Source organism: Paramisgurnus dabryanus, chromosome 22, assembly GCF_030506205.2.
Source record: "Paramisgurnus dabryanus chromosome 22, PD_genome_1.1, whole genome shotgun sequence".
Taxonomy (NCBI): domain Eukaryota; kingdom Metazoa; phylum Chordata; class Actinopteri; order Cypriniformes; family Cobitidae; genus Paramisgurnus; species Paramisgurnus dabryanus.
Window position 1 is genome coordinate 29,272,542 of NC_133358.1, and position 21,367 is coordinate 29,293,908.

Genomic DNA, 21,367 nt, shown 5'->3' on the forward strand with positions numbered 1-21,367 from the left:
TGTGTATCGAGTGTTTTTCTGCAGCTGAAGACAGAAGTTGAGAGGCTGTAATTGTTCATTGGTGGGGTGACCGGATGTCGTCACCCTGCAGCTGTGTTTCATTACATGGACAGATGTGTTTTTCTGGCTACACATTTTTGGGAAATTAATATCTTTTTTCACCCCTGAGAATAATGCGGGTTGGAATGCAAAGCAGTATAAAGTCTGTGTTAGAAAGTCTTAGTGTTTCACAACAGCAAGACACAAGCTATCCAACAAAGCTAAACGTGTAGGAAAACTTTTAACTTTTCTCCTTCAAGAATATCACTTAAAAAATTCCACTCCCACGAAAAAAGGTAAGATCAACTTGTGATTCATTTAATGCTGATAGCAATATTTAAATTTTTCTTGTGATTAACTAATACAAAAACAAGAACTATATTTTTTATTAGCACTTCCTAATGATAAATCTTTCATTTGACCTCAGAAAGCACGCAAGCTCTCGATCCGCCACTATGAGTTCTGCAGATTTCTCAAAGGGTCCATCAAAGGACATCAGTGATAAAATTGTGCTAATTGTCGTTGGGGTCATACATGAGACGTACAAAAGCACCCTAATGACCGTTCCAGGGTCACGGCTCGCCAAGTTGGTCGACACCGAGACGCCTCCTAAAGAAGTCTGTTTTGATCGTCACCCCGAAATATTCACCCATATCCTTCACTACTACAGAAGCGGAAAGCTGCACTGTCCCACCAACCTGTGTGGGGTTCTGCTGGAGGAAGAGTTTGATTTCTGGGGTATCAGCGTTGCAGATGTTGAGCCCTGCTGTTGGGTTGCGTTTCGAAAACATAGAGATGCAATGGAAAGCTTGGCTAAGATCGACCCTTCGGTGATGGACCAAAGAAACAAACCCAATAACTCGATGTTATGGGCGCTGTTTGATGACCCACTTTCATCTGTCGCTGCTAAGGTATTGCAACAGTGTTGGTTTGTGGGTTTTGCCAAAGCAATAAAAAGTATAACACATACTTTTAAATGTCAAAGGTCATGGGGAACATCATGTTTACCTTAAATGCACTGTAATGTAAGTCACATTGGATAAAAGTTTCTGCCAAATGCGTTAATGTGAAATATTAGATAGACCAAAGTTGTTTTTGTTTTCTGACAGGTCATCGCTGTTACATCTCTACTCTTCATCCTGCTCTCCATTATTGCGTTCTCTCTTAACACCAAGGAACACATTAATCCTGTGTACCTACACAATCAAACTTTGGCACACAACACGAGCTGGACAGAAGAAATGATTCATTCTAGAAAAAAATCCAGAGTTTTTGGTGCTATCGAGATAGTGTGTTCGATATGGTTCGTCTTCGAGTTCCTGATACGTGTCGTCTGTTGCCCGAGCAAATGTCGCTTCTTCATGAATCTTCTGAACATCGTGGACCTGCTGGCCCTCTTCCCGATATTCTTTCAATTGTGTTCGGGGGAACTCTGTGTCAAAGTGTTGGGTTTCCTCCATGTAATGCGATGCATACGTTTATTGCGTGTCTTCAAACTGATGCAGCACGTGTATGGCGTGAGAGTCCTCATCCACACGCTGCATGCCAGCGCGCCGGCCCTCTGCGCTGTTCCAGTGACCATGTTTTGCTGCACCGTCATCTTCGGTACAATGATATATTACACAGAACTATATGTAGATGAGTCTCACTTTCATGACATCCCATCCAGCTTTTGGTGGGCTGTGGTGACACTGACCACAGTGGGTTACGGAGACATGGTACCCATTAGTGTTCCGGGTTGGTTTGTTGCGGCTCTATGCGCAACGGTTGGGGTTTTCATCATTGTCCTACCAGTGCCAATCATCGTCAATAACTTCATCATGTTCTATTCATTGGTCAAGGCAAAGACTCCAATACCCAAAATGAAGAAGTTAAATGTTGACCCTTCGTATTCCAGGATCTCCGCTTAGAGCAGAGTTGGGTATCTAAACATATCAGGGAAATGTACAGTTTGATATAAGTTGTGTTTTGGGTCAAATTTTAAGTCCTAACCAAACATGAGTGTGTGCTGTTTGTATAAATATATATAACCATACTAAACTTCAACATATAGAATATAGAACATATATGGAAGCATTTTTCATTTTATTAAAGTGCACCTATTTCATTGCTAAAAACGCTATGTATTTGGTATAATACGATGTGTTGCGTGGTTTATGTTTTAAAAAAAACATTATTTTTCACATACCGTACATTTTTGTAGCTCCAGATTTCACTTTCTTTCTGAAACGCATGGATTTGAAAAGCTCTTTGTCTCTGATTGGCCAGCTAATCTGTATGTTGTAATTGGCCTGAATACATCTGATGACGCTCTTTACCATGTTTGAAGGATTCGCTCACAATGCAATGCTAACTTATAGGCTGTGAGGAATTATGATAATGTCTGTCTTGTCTACGTCAACAATCCCAGGAAGTAAACTGTTGCCTACATTTCGTGTGTTTGTTGTCGTCCAAGAAAAGAGATTTACGTTGGAGACGATAACATGTACTAATACACACCAAAGAAAATATAAAAACCTGAATCAATAGGTGCTCTTTAAAGAAATCTATAATTTTGTGAAACCTTTTCATATAAGGATGGTTATAAATACAAAATGTGTTATATGATCATATTAATATGCTACATAAAACATATGCTATATTCCTTTGTGTGACACTAGTATTTATTTGCGAGTCTGAAGAGAGGGGGGTACAGTACAGAGAGTACACAGAAGGATTTGTAAAGATTTGGGGAGCACTGCTGTATACAACTCATCATCAGCGCCCTCTGCTGTTAGATTTGGTCAATTTCAGTAATTTTTGGCACACACACACATATTGGCATGGTTTCAGCTGGCTAGTTTTACAGGGGTTTTGGTCATTCTTCAGCTGGTCTTGGGTTGGCAGAAAGATCAGCTAACCCATTAGATAAACCATCTTTAAAACCATTCAACAAAACTAAGGCCAATCTGGCATAGTGTTGTTTCAGCTGTTTTTTCAGCAGAGTTACCTGGCAAGGTTTAAAAAAACACACACAACAAATCATAACCACGCAGCGAAAGTATGCATTAGACTCCAGAAGGTCTATGATCTATATACTGTGCCCTCATGAATCTTACTTTAAGCCTCTCAGCGAGTGGCAGAAGAGAGTTTGCACTCTCATAATAATGATGACTTGTTCGTAAATCATTGTGATTGGGTGAGTTTAACAATTGAAAAATATTTATTGGTGTATTAAATTGGCAAAACCATGGTTAAAGAAAGGGTAAAGGGATTTGGCCATCTAGTTACTGGGTGTGGCTGAGGAGGACCTAATGCACTTTGTAGAACGTAATGATGGTAGGTGGTACAAACATTGTCTATTTTTTTACTTAAATATTATAATTAAACTGTTTTGAGTGGAGTTATATCAGTAAAATGTATTGTTTAACATTTTCCCACACAGCTTTGAGCAGAAGGTGAAGAGAGGAACAAAAGAGTGCTTCAATTTTTAAGGTTTGATGTTCTTCACTGTTAAAGGGATAGTTCACCCAAAAGTAAATATTCAGTTATCAATTTCTTTCTCTCATGTTGTTACAAACCTGTATAAATTTCTGTGTTCTGCTGAACATGAAAGAGGAAATTTTGAGGAATTTAACCAAATTATGAGCCCCATTCACTTCTATAGTAAGAAAAAATAATACTATGGAAGTGAATGGGGCTCATGAATGGTTTGATTACAAACATTACTCAAAATATCTTCCTTTGTGTTCACCAGAACTAAGACATTCATACCAACAACATTTAATGAGTGGCAATATTCAAGACCCAATTAAAAACCCATTTCTTCCAAAAAATATTTGACATAGATATTGACCGTATTTCTATCTCTTCTAGAAGAAGAATAAGACAAAAAAATCATACTAACTCTTTCTTCTTCTCTCAACAAGTATTGTGTTGGAATAGTGAAAACTTGGTATAAGTCCCTTTTGTATATTGCCTCCCTATAACATATCGCTTTATTGTTTTCTAATCTTTGTTAGTCGCTTTGGATAAAAGCATCTACTAAATGCCTACATGTAAATGTGAGTAGATGACAGAATATTCATTTTTGGGTGAACTATCCCTTTAAGATGTTCCTGTTCAAATATACAAGACTACTTAAGTTCAGACTGACTTTTATTTGCATTTTTCTATAAAAAAACTTGGTGCTTATTTGAAAATAAAGGAAATTAAAGAAAGAAAAAAATGCATGTCTTGCAAGCATGTTAAGCTGTAAAATACAAAATAACAACAGTGAGATATATTCTGTACAGCAAGAAAGTATTTTATAAAATAATTATTTGTTTTTTTTATTATTTTTGTACCAAAACATTTTTTGTCATTATACTAAAAATAGGAAGAAAAAAAATATTACAAAACTACCGAAACATTACCAAGAAGCATACATGGCACACTCTTTAAAAATAAAAATATGCTTTTAAATCTATCAAATGCAGTTATGTCTCTAATAATGAATAATAATGAATTTATTTTAGATACAGGCTCAGGAAAAATTTAGGTTTGGGTGGTATTTGCCAGTTTTGCAGGTGTGGTTTAAGCAGCCAGGTAGACGGAGGACTGGTGCGTTACAGTGGACGGAGCAGGTGAGGAGGGCGTAACCGAGCTGCCATTCTCATAAGGTGGTGTTAGATGTGACAGGCACATGCACCCGGTATCCGTCAACAATCTTGCAATGTCATTTCTGAACCTCACACCAACCAGAGCGTAAAGCAGAGGATTCAGACAGCAACGTACGTAGGCTAGGCTCAGCGTGATGTTTTCCTCAAGTTGGAATGTGGTAAATTCGTCACAGGTTAGTGATGTCTTGAATATTTTGACTAAAAGCACAATGGTGTACGGTAACGGAAACAGCAGGAACAGTGCCACGAGCAATGCCATCAGGCGAAGAGTTCTCTGTCTACGCCAGCCTTGCCCGCCGGCACGGACCAACACACGGCCTATTGCACCGTAACAAACTACCATTGCCACGCAGGGAATACAAATCCCTGCAATTTTTGCCACTTGGGCCCATAGCTTCCATTTACTTCCTTCATCTTCCCACACGGTCATGTCACACAAGGAGTTATTCGTACCCATATCTTTGCTTACAGATGAGAAGAGCAAGTCCGGCAGGCTCAGCACGATAGAAGTGAGTGCAACCCCAATCGCAGACAGCACCCCAGAATTCACCCTTCGCACGGCCCTGGTGCGAACCACCACCAAATAGCGGTCCACACTAATGCATGCCAAAAGCAGCAGGCCGCTGTAGGTGTTAATGGCATCCATGCCATGGTTTAGCTTACAGAGCCCCTCGCCAAACTCCCAGCTGCCCATCAGAGTTTCGCCTGTCTGCAGTGGCAAAGTCAACAGGAGCAACATATCAGACAGAGCGAGGTAGAAAAGGAAAATGTCGGTCATGCAACGAAGACGGCGGTACAGCGCGGAGGTGGCAATGACCAGCCCGTTTCCAACTATGCCTATAAGGAAAACGATGACGAAGACTGTTGTTTGGACAATCCTGATTGTCAACTCTTGCTTTTCGCTGGCTTCACATAGCTCAACAATGTCAGGTTCAATTGTGCTGTCGGTCGAGTCATAATCGTAATTAAACGGAGTTACATAATTGTCTGTGGTTAGATCGTAGCTTGCCATTCCTGTAAAACATAGAAGAGAAACAGAATATGTTTTAATGAGCTATAGGTTAGGTGTCAAATTGAAAGAAAGTCCCTTAGTTAAAGACACACTATGCAGTTATTTTACCTTAATATAACATCTTCACAGTTATTTCGGTGGTAAACAAAGTCAGAGCGCAGCATGAAAACCACGCCCACCGGGGGGGAAAACAATCCAAACCCTCCATTGACTTTGTATTGCGAGAGGCTGCCTCCTTGTCATTTCTGGTTTATAACAAAAACAGAATAATGTATAAAAGCTGCTGTGTGACAATATGTAGAGCTAACAAGCCAAAAAACCCAGAAATAAGTTTTTATAAGCTGTCGAGCCGTAAAACCCAGCCTTTAAGGAGAAAAAAGTGGATCGCCGACTACGTTTCCCCCTAGTGAACGCTGTTCTAGTAATATGAGTACTGTATGAAAAGTTGCCTGTTTTCACTTTTGTTGTCTTTAAACGCTCGTTTTTTGAGGTCGACAGCTTATAAAAACTTATTTCTGTTTTTTTTGGCTTGTTAGCTAAGGTGACCAGATTTTTTAAATGAAAACCGGGGACATTTCCTAGTTAAATGGTCAAAATATCATAAAAATCTCATTTGTTGTTATCTATGAATAAAAAATGGGGAAATTTTTTTTTTTTGAAAGTTTTCTTCTTTTTATTGTTGTGGGTTCACTGCAAAAATGACTTCTTACTTGATTGTATTTTGGTCTTATTTTCAGAACAAATATCTAAAAAAATCTTAAATCAATATGCATTTTCTTGATAAGCAAAATCCCCTAAGAAAAATCTAGCTTTAAGACAAAAAAATACATTTAAGTCAATTTGTGCTTAAAACATGCAAAAAAAAAAAATTCTTGAATTAAGTAGTGGTAGATTTTTTTTGCTTGTTTAAGCACAAATTTGATATTTTGGTCTAAAAATTAGACTTATATTCTTAGGTCATTTTGCCCATCAAGAAAATGCATCTTGACTTAAGAATTTGTTTATATTTGTACTGAAAACAAGAGAAAAATACTAATAAGAAAGTCATTTTTTGCAGTGTTTGTAATTCAATTAATTGAACAATTCCTAAAAATCTATTTTTTCCCGGTTTTTACAAAAGAGACATACCCCATCATCAAAAATGACTTCTAAGGTACTACTTCAGCTGATTTCATAACATTGTAAACGTGAAGAACAGAAGGAATAGTGCAAAATGTAAACATATTTAGCCTACACAAAAATGCTCCGTAATATACTGTGATCAGTTCACCTCATTGGTTTATTATTTTAATTTAACATGAGTATTTAGTACCTTAAGCCCACATAACTTTAACTGTTTTCATATCTTATGATAACTTGATTGATGATAATGACGGTTTCTCGTGTGTCTCCCATAGATATGTATAAAGGCTAGATGTCTTGTCCGCGCTGCTGGCCAATTGAGTGGAACGTCCGCATTTTGGCGGCCATCTTACCACAGGGTGCTCGCTCACTCGTAGGATTGAGTTTTAATGCTGCAGGTACTTTTAAATGACCATAACTTGCTTATTTTTTTACCGATTTTCAAACGGTTTGGTTTGTTATTAACGTCAAAGATGTACCTATGACACTGCATACCTATACTAAAAATAAATAAAAAATTCATGAAACATGTTAAAGCATCCAGAATTATAGCCACGTTAATAACGTTTGTAAAAAAACAAACCGTTTGAAAATCGGTAGAAAATTGAGCAAGTTATGGTCATTTAAAAGTACCTGCACCATTAAACTCAATGCTACGAGTGAGCGAGCGCCCTGTGGTAAGATGGCTGCCAGGTGATGCCGTTAGGGACTCGGCGGTAAGACATCTAGCCTTTATACATATCTATGGTGTCTAGTAAATTGTTCATCGCTAAATCAGTGGCATGCGCAAGTAATACGTAGCTCGCGGCCCCCTCTGCTGGTGAAAATAATCATTACATGATTGCTCCGGTCTGGTACTACAAACGCTATGTTGATCGGGTTTTTCAGTGTATTTGCTGGTTGTTTTGGACATGCTGTAAAACGGAGACATTTCCAGGGACAGCTTCAGTCTGGTCACCTTAATTGTTAGCTGTACACCTTGTCACACAGCAGCTTTTATGTATTATTCTGTTTTTAAGTTTAATCTGTAAATAAGTTTTTAAAAGCTGTCGTGAAATCTTTGTGAAGTAAACATTTTAAATGTTTTCCCTCAGAGTTTTGCCGGCGTCCGACCATAGCAACCGTTTTGCTCCCTCATTGGTTAGCTGTTCGAAATGTCAGGACACCACAAGGATTCTGGGTAATAGCCCATAGCAAAGTGCGGTCTGATGCGCACTTGCGAAAGGGGTGCATTAAGTGCACTTATGATCACCCCTGAAGAGCACCATTAGAGAATCGGGACACCCTACGGTCTTGCACCCGTTAGCGAGAGCGCGCATTGAGGTGCTAAAGGGCAGAAGTGCTTATATTGGGACAGGGCCAATGAATGAAATGCGTCATATAAAAACACCAGCGAACATATGGAGGCTAAGGTAAGTGACGGAAATGTACCTATGCTAGCTAGCTAGTTCAAAAGTTTTTAATGCAGATATACAGGCCTTTTTTTTGCATAAAAAACAATTCATTTTTATAGAAACAACAAGGTCACTAAGACATATACAGTATTTCATATCAGCATGTAGGTAGCCTATGTGTCCGGTTACCTGCTATATTACCTGAAAACTTTGAGTGTTTAAACTAACAATTATTTGATGGTGTGTTGGCCCTGACTAGATTCGTGTGACATGTAAACCACAATCCTTGTTGATACCAGAGGTGGACACTTCTTAATAGGGGTGTAACGGTACGCAAAAATCACGGTTCGGTGCGTACCTCGGTTTTGAAGCCACGGTTCGGTTCATTTTCGGTACAGTAAGGGGAAAATGCAAACATTAAACTGCAGGTTGTTTATTACTATAAACTTTTTTTTACAATTTGTTTACACTTTTTAAACACTTTTTATTAAAATATAATATATAAAATATACATAAAATAAAAAAAGAATAAATAAAATACTACTGCAAAGTTTTCCACTAAATAACATACTTCTTTACATTATTTTGTAACAGTAGTTAACTCTTTTCTTAACCTTCTCTTAAACTTTTTCTACTAAAACCTTGCACTAAACTAACAAATTCAATTCCTGAATACATTTATGAGCTATTAGCCTAAATTTTTGCTACAAATTTTTTTTCCTGTTTTGATTTATTTTGGATTGTTTAACAGAATTGAATTGGCTATGTACCATCTCTCCATAAAAATACTATTACTGCTCTGTGTAACTGCATAGCAAGCAACATTATGATATACTTATTATACACTCATATTGAGATTAGTGAGTTGCATACATAGCCATCTTTTATCTTTTGCACGTTTCTCCTAATCTTTGCTTGTGTCGTCAATGTAAACGAACCCCTCCGCAGCTGAGTGACAGCTGAAAAAGCCCGGGTTACAGTGCTTCTCTGTCCCGATCAGCTGATCGCTTTGTGACAATGACATGATTGACGTGAGGTGCAGATGAAAAATCTGATCACGCATTCCTTATTCTCGCTGTCACAGAAAGCGCGTCTCATGATTGCGTAGTAAAGAAAGACGCGCAACCTCTCACGCAATTTTGAAAGAACAAAACAGCGAGTCTTAAAGGGATAGTTCACCCAAAAATGAAAATTATGTCATCAATTAGTCGCCCTTATGTTGTTACAAACTTATATAAATTTCTTTGTTCTGATAAACACAAAGGAAGATATTTCAAGAAATGTTTGTAACCAAAGCATTTGTGGACCCCATTTACATCCATAGTATTATTTTTTCCTAACATGGAAGTAAATGGGGTCCACAAACCGTTTGGTTACAAACATTTCTCAATATATCGTCCTTTGTGTTCAGCAGAACAAAGAAGTTTATGTGGGTTTGCAACAACATGAGAGTGAGTAAATGATGACAGCATTTTCATTTTTGGGTGAACTATCCCTTTAAGAGATGGGGGGTACAGTAAAGAGTACACAGAAGGATTTATAAAGATTTGGGAAGCACTGCTGTATGCAACTTATCATCAGCGCCCTCTGCTGTTAGATTTTGTCAATTTCAGTTATTGTTGGCACACACACACTTATTGGCATGGTTTCAACTGGCTAGTTTTACAGAGGTTTTGATCATTCTTCAGCTGGTCTTGGGGTGGCAGAAAGATCAGCTAACCATTAGATAAATCTTTAAAACCATTAAACGAAACTAAGGCCAATCTGGCGTGGTGTTGTTTTATCTGTTTTTTTAGCAGTTACCTGGCAAGGTTTCAAAAAATAAACACACAGCATTAAAATTGTAAAAAAAATTATAGATAAAATATAATATTTGAAAAAATGATCTTCCACCAAGCAATATAGTTCTTTGGAAGCAATTCAACAAAGTGGTTGGCAAGAACATGCAGTGGCGGCCGGTGACTTCTTCTTTGAGGGCGCTCGATGTGAAGTTTGTCACAACATGTATGTAGTCCGTCATGTGTGTTGTTCCTTTTTTCAAAATATGTGTTCTGCACATCGAGTGATCCTATGTGCATCACGTGTCTCGTCAAAATAAGTGCCTGCTGCAGACGCGTCTAAAGGGTTTATGATAAAAGAGACGCTCACGTTTGCCAGATACTCACATAATCTCATGCATAATCAGAGTTTACTGTTAAGGGAGTGTCTTGCGTGTATTTTGTGAACGTGAGCGTCTTTTTTTATCATGGTTTGACCCGTGTGCAGCAGGCACTTATTTTGACAAAACATTGATGCACATGGTTCACATGACGCAACAAACACATATTTTGAATTAAATATAAATATTTCTCAGATGCAACTCAGACGTTCAATACTGCGGCCTGTCTAGGTGTTTATTATGTATATACCGTTTCAGCAGTAACAACATAAACGGCTTTCGTTGAACAAAGTTAACTTCCAGTAAACTTCTGTATCTTTTAAAGTGATTTATTTCTGATAACAAGCTAAATAAATAACAAGTACCTTAGGTCATAAATAAAGCATATCAAAAACTACACTGAGTTAACGTTACTGTGTAAAATGTGTACTATATATGTATACAATGTCGGCTGCCAAACCTCCTTTCACATAGTGATGATCCATGATCACCATCTCCCCTCGTCTTTAGTAAACCAAATATTTGTTATTTCTTCCAGAGTTCAGTTTAGCCACTAACCAGACCATTAAACAAACAGAGACAGGAAGTTAAGTTCCGTCCAGACGCGTGTCCGTGACAACGCATGTATATGTCAGATGAGGGCGTACAGTATATGTAATTTACAACCCGCTTTAACACGGCTCAACAAATCAGAACCACGTAGTGGAAGTGTCGGTTGGCTCCAAAAGGTCTGTCATTTGATTTATAACCTACTGTGCCCTCGCGAATCTCGCTTTAAGCCTCTCAGCGAGTGGCAGAAGAGAGTCCCTCTTATATATATCACGATGACTCGGAAATCATTGTGATTTGGTGAGTTTAGTAACAGTTGAAATGCCTACCATTACAATTTTTTTTTGTTTATTACATTGGAAAAAAACATGGTTAATTTTCGTAAGGGAAAAACAATATTTGGGCATCTTACTGGGTGTGGCTGAGGAGGACCTAATGCGCTTTGGAGAACGTAATGATGGTAGGTGGTACAAATTTTGTCTATTTCTTTACATAAATATTATAATTAAAGTATTTTAAATACAAAAAACGTACACTAACTCTTTATTTTTTCTTAACATGTATTGTTTTGGAATAGCAAAAACTTTTATTGGTAGTCCCTTTTGTACCATTGCCTCCCTATGACATATCGCTTTATTGTTTCCTAATCTTTGTATAAAAGTGTCTGCTAAATGTAAATGTGAGTAGATGACAAATTTTCATTTTTGGGTGAACTATAAGATGTTCCTGTTTAAATATACAAGACTACTCAAGTTTAGACTTACTTTTATTTGCATTTTTATAAAAAAAAGGACATATGGTGCTTATTTGAAAAAAAGAAATGAAAGAAAAAAATATGTGTCTTGCAAGCATGTTAAGCTGTAAAACACATAAGAACAACATAGAGGTATATTCTGTACAGCAATATAGTATATTATAAAAGAATAATTATTTTTTTCTTTTTTGTATTACAAAAAAAAAGAAAATACAAAACTACTGAAACATTACCAAGAAGCATATATACAGTACATTGCACACTATTTAAAAATATGCTTTTAAATCTATCAAATGCAGTTATGTCTCTAATAACTTGAATTTATTTTAGATACAGGCTCAGGAAAAATGAAGGTTTGGGCGTTGTTTGCCACTTTTGCTGGTGTGGTTTTAGCGGCCAGGTAGACGGAGGACTGGTGCGTCACAGTGGACGGAGCAGGTGAGGAGGGCGTAACCGAGCTGCCATTCTCATAAGGTGGTGTTAGATGTGACAGGCACATGCACCCGGTATCCGTCAACAATCTTGCAATGTCATTTCTGAACCTCACACCAACCAGAGCGTACAGCAGAGGATTCAGACAGCAACGTACGTAGGCTAGGCTCAGCGTGATGTTTTCCTCAAGTTGGAATCTGGTAAATTCGTCACAGGTTCGTGATGTATTGAATATTTTGACTAAAAGCACAATGGTGTACGGTAACTGAAACAGCAGGAACAGGACCACGAGCAATGCCATCAGACGAAGAGTTCTCTGTCTACGCCAGCCTTTCCCGCCGGCACGGACCAACACACGGCCTATTGCACCGTAACAAACTACCATTGCCACGCAGGGAATACAAAACCCTGCAATTTTTGCCACTTGGGCCCATAGCTTCCATTTACTTCCTTCATCTTCCCACACGGTCATGTCACACAAGGAGTTATTCGTACCCATATCTTTGCTTACAGACGAGAAGAGCAAGTCTGGCAGGCTCAGCACGATAGAAGTGAGTGCAACCCCAATCGCTGACAGCGTGCAGTTGCACAGCACCCCAGAATTCACCCTTCGCACAGCCCTGGTGCGAACCACCACCAAATAGCGGTCCACACTAATGCATGCCAAAAGCAGCAGGCCGCTGTAGGTGTTAATGGCATACATGCCACGGTTTAGCTTACAGAGCCCCTCGCCAAACTCCCAGCTGCCCATCAGGGTTTCGCCTGTCTGCAGTGGCAAAGTCAACAGGAGCAACATATCAGACAGAGCGAGGTAGAAAAGGAAAATGTCGGTCATGCAACGCAAACGGAGGCGGCGGTACAGCGCGAAGGTGGCAATGACCAGCCCGTTTCCAACTATGCCTATAAGGAAAACGATGACGAAGAGTGTTGTCTGGACAATCCTGATTGTCAACTCTTGCTTTTCGGTGGCTTCACATAGCTCAACAATTTCAGGTTCAGTTGTGCTGTCGGTCGAGTCATAATCGTAATTAAACGGAGTTACATAATTGTCTGTGGTTTGATTGTAGTTTGCCATTCCTGTAAAACAAAGAAGAGAAACAGAATATGTTTTAATGAACTATAGGTTAGGTGTCAGATAAAGTTAAAACATATAATGCAAGTATACACTCATAATTACAATTTTTTCTTTAGACCTTACACACAACTACAAATTGGACTTTAATTTTGTTGTTCTTAACCTGTAAGAGTTAGTTTTTTTCTGATGAACACAAAAGTAAATATTTTGATAAATGTTGGTAAGCACACAGCTTATTGTAATCTAGGGCTGTCAAACGATTAATTGCGATTAATCGCATACAAAATAAATGTTTGTGTTTGCATATTATATGTGTTTGTACTTTGTGTAATTATTATGTATATATAAATACACACACATACATTTATACATTTAAGAATTTTTTTTAGATTTATATAAAATATAAACTGGGAAAAGATTAAACACGATTTATCGCATACAAAATAAAAGTGCATTTTATTATGTATATATAAATACACACACATTCATGTATGTTTTTAAGAAACATTTACATGTGTATATATATTTATTTATATTTGTATTTATATTTGTATATATTCTATAATATATTAACATTAACAATGGATATATATATACATTTTCTGAAATGTATATATGTATGTGTGTGTGTTAAATATACATAATAATTACACACAGTACAGACACACATATTAGGCAAAAATTCACTTTTTTTTGTATGCAATTAATCACGATTAATCTTTTCCCAGCACTAATATTTACCTGTAATTGTTTCTTAAATACATACATGAATGTGTGTATGTATTTAATAATCACACACATATAATATGCAAACAAACTTTTATTTTGTATGTGATTAATCACGATTAATCGATTGACAGCTCGTAATCATTGACTTCCATAGTAGGAAAAAACAAATAATATGGAATTCAATGGGTAGCGTCAACTGTGTGCTTACCATCATTTATCAAAATATCTTCTTTTGGGTTCATCGGAAAAAAGAAATTCATACAGATTTGTAACAACATGAGATTGAGTAAATAATGACAGAATTTTCATTTTTGTGTGAACTGTCCCTTTAAGGGCTTTGTTGCAACTGGGCCAAGGTGACTAAAACATCAACACTCTTATTGCGGGTTTTGATAACTAGCGAGTTGTCCAATTTCTTAACCTGTCAGGTAAATCTAAAGTTTTTAGAAAAAAAGTTTTATAGGTGTATAGTGTTAAAACAATTATATTGTTGCCTCATAACAAATAAATAATATATGAATAATTGTAACTCAATTATTGTTTTTTTTTAACATGCGTGCGTGCGATGTCATCACAGACCACTGCATATCTCTACACTCATGACTCAGACGGGACGTTTTTAAAACTTTTATTTTTATTTTAGATATGCATATTTCTTAAAACTAAAATAAATTATTTAAATAATAAAATTACTAATCAATCTGATTTTACATGTTAATTGCATTGTTATTAGGTGAACGGTTATGAATGACTGAATATAAGGCCGTTATGAACAGTAGAAAGTAGTTGTATAAAATATAACGTTTGAAGAGATGTAGCCTGTATTTAATTATTAAAAACAGTCGTTTTACAGACAAATTATTATTTTTATATAGATTTAAAAGCTGTATAAGTCCATAACAGACAGTTTCAAAGTAAAGATTATAAATTAACGTCTAAAAATCTAGTGGCAATAACAAACTCAGTAACTATGGAAACACACCCCACACCCTCGACAGATGTGTGACCAAAAAATGTCACCTTTAGTTTCAGGTGTGTTTTGCGGCGAATAAAAGCACGAAATATCTTCAATAAAGTGTAAGATGAAATCGTATGCGACTCATACCGCGACTGATCGCGTGTCACAGCCAGACAGTTCTAACTTCCCACTCGCGTTATCAGTCACCATTGCGTGCAAAAAGAGTATTAAAACCCTAGTATGAGACACGCGTGTCTGTTATAAGCTCAGTTGTGGAGACAACTGTCTGTGGATGAGGAGAGATGGGGTCCGAGATGATCTTCTCCTGTGGGGATTATCTTGAGGTGAGGGCGAGGATTGCGATGATGATCTGATAGTTGAAGCGGAGATGGAGATACAGCTTCTTCAGAAATAAAAGTAAGCTGTTTAACAAATACTTAAAATGTGTGTACAGTAAATTAAATGATGTATTTATTCATTAATATTAGAAAAAGGTCAAACATATTAGAGTTCTCAATATGTTATTATTATGCCATACTGTAGGGTTTAACGCATGCGTGTGATGCACTCTAGAAAAAGATGTCACATTTTTTTTGTGTTATGCTCTTTAACACATCATGTGTCATTTTAACACATTATGTGTCATTTAGTGTTGATTTTGTGATAAAATAAATAAGTGTTGTGTTAAAAGTATAGCCTAATGCAAAATGTGTTGTTCCAATAATAAAACAGAGACGTTTAAACACTGATTGTGTTGTTCACATCCGTTTTAGAGTTTAGGCTGACTTATGTAAATAACCATCAACATTTTAGGTTAAATATTAATATAGTTTAAAAATACATACATATTATAAGTTTAATACAGTCGTAATTTAACTTTGCTTTTATTAGTGTACATTTTTGGGTCCTGTAATATGACAAATTATATTTTTTGTTCTTAAGAATGCAATAAATGCTTATAAAAGAATTTAAAAATGATCTTTCGTGTCAGATACACATAAAATGATTTTGGTAAGTGAGAATTGCCAGACTCCTACAAAATGCACTTTAGTAAGGATAGGACGATAACAGTTACAATTATTGTTACTGCAATTAAAATGTTGGTAGTCGCTAATGCAAATAAATGCAAAAATCATTACATCAGATTAATAATAATAAAATAAGCGATGACGTTTATTTACTACTATTTAATTACACTTGCAACTGTTGGCACCATATGATTAACATGTAAAGGACAGGCGGTGTTATGCTTTGCCTTTTAAAACACAGATTTAATATTTAGCTCAAATAAATTTTCTCAGATGCATATATTTAGTGCAGGTTTTTTTCTCGTAAATTATCAGTTTTTGACATTTTAATTGTCATAAAGTTTCATGATTTCTGTAATTAATCTTGCTGTGTTAACCAAGTAAAGATCTTGATCAAAATGTTAATTCTTTTAATTTTTTATTTTTTGTAGAACTTCAGAATATTTCACCAAATTACCACTAGTACCGTATATGTGTTGCAGATCATTTTGGTTTGGAATGACAAAAATAATAACCCATTTAAACCAACACCTGATTTCTGTTTTCATGCATAAGTTTGCACCTGTTACTGTAGATAATATGTGTGCAGGACAAAGCCTGTTTTTTTCTCACCTCTGTCTGCAAGTCTTCAAGCTCTGCAGCGTCTTCAGTGTAATTCAGTTCTCAGTGGGTTGTGTTTGCAGCTCTCTGGTCTTTGGGGGCCAGTGCCACTTTTAAAGGTTGATCTGCCTGTCACCCTATTTGTAGGTTGACGTTTGCTCCACATTTCACACCAAAACATATAGATAACAAAGAGTGTGATAAACATCTTTGAAGGCGTGTTTAAGGGCAACACCCAAAGAAACTTGTAAAATCATCATATATATATTAATATATTGTGTCTTTTTGATGTTGCAAGTTGTGTTGCTGTTTAATTTAGTATTTTAAGAAATCACGCTATAGTTTTCTGATAGAAATCTTTATAAAGTGTTACATTCAATCTTAAAACAAAAAAACACACATTAAGAAACCTAATACTGTATGATAAACATAAAAAAATGCTTTGAATTAAATGACCCAATTTGTTGTTAGATTAAATATAATTTAGCTATAAAGTGTGAGTGATAGATATTTTAAGTGTGAAATCTAAGGCTGCAAAGCGATTAATCACGACTAATTGTTTGCCGGTTAAAAGTTTTTGTTTGCATCGTACAGTATGTGCGTGGGTACTATTTAAAATAATTAAGTATGAATACACACACATGCAAGTGTAGTATATATTTTACAAATATTTACATGTGTATATACATTTTTATATTTAAATATAATTTATATTATATATAATTATAAGTACTTCATATATATATAAATATATTTTTATTATACAGTTATACATGGATGTGTGTGTTTTTTTTCATTTAAACATAATTATTACACCAAGTACACACACATAGATGTAAATATATACTTAATTATTATATATTATATACTGAAATCACAAAATATGTTTGTGTAACTGGTTCTGATCCCTGGGTCGGTCGGTTGAGTTCAACAGAAAGTCATACTGGTTTCCCTTGGTGCAGAGACCATGCACGGTTATATTGTGGTTAAATGTAGGTTTTAATCAGAGGAATCTGAGGTCGACTCTACTCGGGCGTATGAGTGTGGGACAAAAACAGCATCTGTATGCTAGTGTGTATCGAGAATTTGCATACTTTGCAGAACATTGTAAAGCATTGAAAAAAATCTCATGTGACATTGATTCTACAGATACAATTAAAAAAATGCTCGACTGTAATGCAGTGGTCTTGCCCAGCGATGGGCCTTCAAGGCCTACGCGGTGCACAGCGATATTTGAAGCTTAGGGTTGCACAAAAGTGTATATTGTCTGTGCACCAATATCACAAAGTGTGCATCCGCTATAGTCACATCGGAGAATGTGCAAAAGCAAGGCAAATGCATATAAGGAAAAAAATATATTGCAGTGTCAGTTTGTGCAAAATCGTACCTTTAAGAAATATCTTGATTTTGTGGTGATTTAGCTTATTAATGTGTGTTTTTCTCTTTTTAATTTTTAAATCATACAAGCTAGTGTCTCAGATGTGTTTGTTGAGATCAGGTGAATAGTGAAAAAAAAGTGTGCAATTCGAAAGATTCTCAGATGGCACATCCTCTCTCTCTATCTCACCCTCTACCCATACTCTCTGTTTCCCACCGTTTTGCTGTTTTGTTTTGAGTGGTTTGTGGTTGGCAGGACGTTGATGGGTACAATGTTTACTTGATGCATGCTGTAGTACACAGTTCAGCGCACACACACATGCACATTTGACCTGATTCACCTTCATTGCTCTGTGCTCGCTTGAAAGGCACCCAGTATCTAACCAAAAAAGCTTGCGAACCGCAAATATGCGGTGAACTGAGAAAACTTTGAATTGTAAAGTTTTTGTAGTGTTCAATAACAAAACCTACTGTTGTGAGTACATGAAAAGCATTTTAAGACATCATAGAGGTGCACTCATAAGATGCCTTGGCTGCGATCTAAGGTAGTTTCACATTTATCTTTTGCGGTTAAGACAATCCCACAATGCACTGTGCGAAGCTCAGAAGAAAATCATTACCCAGATTGTACTGTAAGAGATTAAAGTAACACTGCACACTGTAAAAACATGCAATCTTTGTCAAATCAACATGTTTTTATGCTACTGTAGCTTAAAAAACAATAATTCAACAACTTGTTTTTATAAGTTATGTCAACTGTTCACAGGTCAAAACTTAAAACAGTGCATTCAGTTGACTTGCAAAACCAAGTTGTTTTAATTTCATGCTGCTGCATTGGGCTCATTGTGTTGCTGATTTTTTAATTGCTTTACTTTTGTCTGTTGCTGGATGAAAACAGTTACTCCTTTACAGGGTTTAGATTAATCCAGGACTAGGCCTTGGTTATTTTAGGACATTTAAAAAGTTTTTTACAAACATACCTTACAAAAAAACATTACTGATGTGCATTTTGAGACAAAACAATAGCGCTGATGTATGTAAAGTGCAAGATGTTTTTTTAAATTACTTTAGTCTTTAGTCTGGGACTATAAGACCTGTTTGGGAAACCGCCCCTAGAAGTATTAGTTTTAACAAGCACCTGGACAGCTTTATAATACAAATTCTTTATAATACAAAGCACTGTGGAATTGCTTGTTAAATGTCTGACAACTTACAGGTTGCCAAGTTAAGCAAAATTAACAGATAAGCAGAATTACCCACCAGTGTGCAAAAAAAAAAAAAAACATTTGGTGGGTGACAATTTCACACTTTTCTATCTCAGACAGCAGATGCCATAGGAAGATTGTGTTTTGAGATCATCACTATCGCACTGTGTTTTGCGTTGTTGGTACTTCTTAATTTAAATTTTTACACATGCAGACACTTGGATGCACATAAATGCACATGCTTGCTTGCACTCTTAATACACACACACACACGCACGCACGCACGCACGCACGCACACACACACACACACACAAACACACACACACACACACACACACACACACACACACATTCCATCTTTTGCATTATGTGTCTAAAGAGTTTGTTTTAAGAGTTGTTGATGCTGTGGATGTTTTGTGTGACACACAGTATGATAATTAAAAGTACACCACCTAGTTAACTCATAACGAGGAAGCAATAGCCATCATTGCACCATCTAGGTTAACTATAGCTAAGATAATCTTGGTATGAGTAACCCATATAAACTTTCACTTTTGCCAATTTTACGGAATTCTTTAATGTTGAGATTACTTAAAAAATACATTTAACTTAATTTAATTGAGTTCATTCAATCAAAAAGTGTGTCTTGTCAGCTTTACTTGCTGATGATGTTGCAGTGTATTATGGGTAATTGTTGTTCTGGCACCCTCTTGCAGAAAAGTAGCACGATTAGGGGTACATGAGTAACAAGTGGTCAAATATGAGTCAATGAACTTGTCTGATATATTTTTATAACACAAACAAACAAACATACATACGAAAGAATGCATGAACATTTCATTTGAAATGTGTTTGTAATATATTTGGTAAGCTGTAGTTAAAATGTTTATATGATGATTTGAATAGAGCAGCCAAACTATTATTGATTGATTGATTCAGTGTTATTGAGTTATTAAATAGGTGATCCTTATTAAAGTGGGTGGAGTTAAAAAAAATGGCATAATTCACATTTTTGTCATCATTAATTAAATTTTTTTTTGTGTGTAATTAACTAAATTGTGGTTTGTTGACTCTACTAAGAGTTTGTTAAGTGTACTTAAACTTCATTTGGAAAAAGAACTAAATTATTTTTTGTTGAGATTACTTTAATGAATTGATTGGAAGCGGTTGGCAATTTTTTTATGTAAAGCCAAAATAATTTAATTTGGTTATGTTTTTGTTGGCCAAAATAACTTGCGAGATGTCTGATATTCTATCATAAGTCAACTGTAATAACAAGGTGTTTGGTTTTATTTATTTATGTATACACTGACAAAAAAAGGTTCCACATAAATAGTTTTCTTAAAATTAAATTAACTTTAATTCATGTTAAATTTATTTTAGGAAAACTTAATTTAATCATGTTAAACGGTGTTCACAAGTTTTTTTCGATGTATATTTTTAAGGCTATGTTTTGGTGGTCTATCACACTTTTACTGGCAACCCACATTTTGCTTTGTTTTAGCCTATATGTCTTTATAAATAGACATCCCTGTTAAATGCCTTATGGGCGAACTGTGTCAACCTCACGGCTTTATGCACATGAGCCTCTTGTGTGCTCAAATTCATGATTTACTGCAAACAGCGAGTAACCTCACCCAAATCATGTCGTCTTGTAAATATAGCCGCATGGTTTAAACATCCCCTGATGGCACGAATGGGAGCGGATGCAGAAAAAACTGCTTTAGTAAACAAAATCAAGAGGAAGAGTCTGCTGGTGAATGCAATTAAACTGTAAATTATATTTGTTTTTTGATGTTATAGTTCCTTGCAATTAAATCATGAATTAATGTTTTTCTTATTTTTTTGACCAAAATTTTTTTTCTCTTTGTGATTTTACTTTAAAATAAATGTCTTTTAGATTTAAACAAAAATAATATTTTGATCTTAATGCAATTATGTTGCATTTCTTCTTGCATTGGATATTTATTTGGATCATCACTAAATGCTGATTAGACATAAATGACTTTCCTATAAAGATATCTTTAAACTGTTTAAATTAAATAAAAACATTGTACACACTGTAAACCCGAACAGTACAATCCTCATTTAAAATGTAAAATTTAAAAGTTTATTAAAATTAAAAGTTTTATGTGTGTTCAACAATTTCACCACAATGAGTAAATAAAATGAGTCAAAGATTGAAGCTTAGCTTTTTATTTCCAAACGGAGTCATTTCAATACAACAGCTTCACTTTTAAACAATGCAAATCATTGCAAACGTTTATTGGTGATGAGTTATAAGGCTAAGAAAG

General features: G+C 35.9%; 3 protein-coding genes across 3 annotated transcripts; 1 reads left to right on the top strand and 2 right to left on the bottom strand.

Moving 5' to 3' along the window:
- The first annotated feature begins 179 nt into the window (after positions 1-179).
- LOC135740392 (voltage-gated potassium channel KCNC1-like) lies at positions 180-2,680 on the top strand. The gene is made up of 3 exons (XM_065258721.2): positions 180-335; positions 467-950; positions 1,149-2,680. Exons 2-3 carry the CDS (start codon positions 495-497, stop codon positions 1,947-1,949), a joined length of 1,257 nt encoding a protein of 418 aa, XP_065114793.1. The 5' UTR covers positions 180-335; positions 467-494; the 3' UTR covers positions 1,950-2,680.
- A 1,213-nt stretch (positions 2,681-3,893) lies between these two features.
- On the bottom strand, positions 3,894-6,275 carry LOC135740395 (C-C chemokine receptor type 7-like). Its single transcript, XM_065258725.2, has 2 exons — positions 5,800-6,275; positions 3,894-5,693 (listed from the first exon to the last, which is right to left on the bottom strand). The coding sequence occupies exon 2, from the start codon at positions 5,689-5,691 to the stop codon at positions 4,594-4,596; it is 1,098 nt and encodes a 365-aa protein (XP_065114797.1). The 5' UTR covers positions 5,692-5,693; positions 5,800-6,275; the 3' UTR covers positions 3,894-4,593.
- Positions 6,276-11,028: 4,753 nt separating this feature from the next.
- LOC135740397 (C-C chemokine receptor type 7-like) lies at positions 11,029-16,721 on the bottom strand. Its single transcript, XM_065258727.2, has 2 exons — positions 16,503-16,721; positions 11,029-13,177 (listed from the first exon to the last, which is right to left on the bottom strand). Exon 2 carries the CDS (start codon positions 13,173-13,175, stop codon positions 11,976-11,978), a length of 1,200 nt encoding a protein of 399 aa, XP_065114799.1. The 5' UTR covers positions 13,176-13,177; positions 16,503-16,721; the 3' UTR covers positions 11,029-11,975.
- Positions 16,722-21,367: the final 4,646 nt, after the last annotated feature.

Excerpts from the sequence above, each read along its gene's own strand:
- LOC135740392 (XM_065258721.2), top strand. The coding sequence starts at position 495 with ATGAGTTCTGCAGATTTCTCAAAGGGTCCATCAAAGGACATCAGTGAT. Across the intron at positions 951-1,148 it reads TTTCATCTGTCGCTGCTAAG|GTCATCGCTGTTACATCTCT; the intron begins GTATTGCAACAG and ends GTTTTCTGACAG.
- LOC135740397 (XM_065258727.2), bottom strand. The coding sequence starts at position 13,175 with ATGGCAAACTACAATCAAACCACAGACAATTATGTAACTCCGTTTAAT.
- LOC135740395 (XM_065258725.2), bottom strand. The coding sequence starts at position 5,691 with ATGGCAAGCTACGATCTAACCACAGACAATTATGTAACTCCGTTTAAT.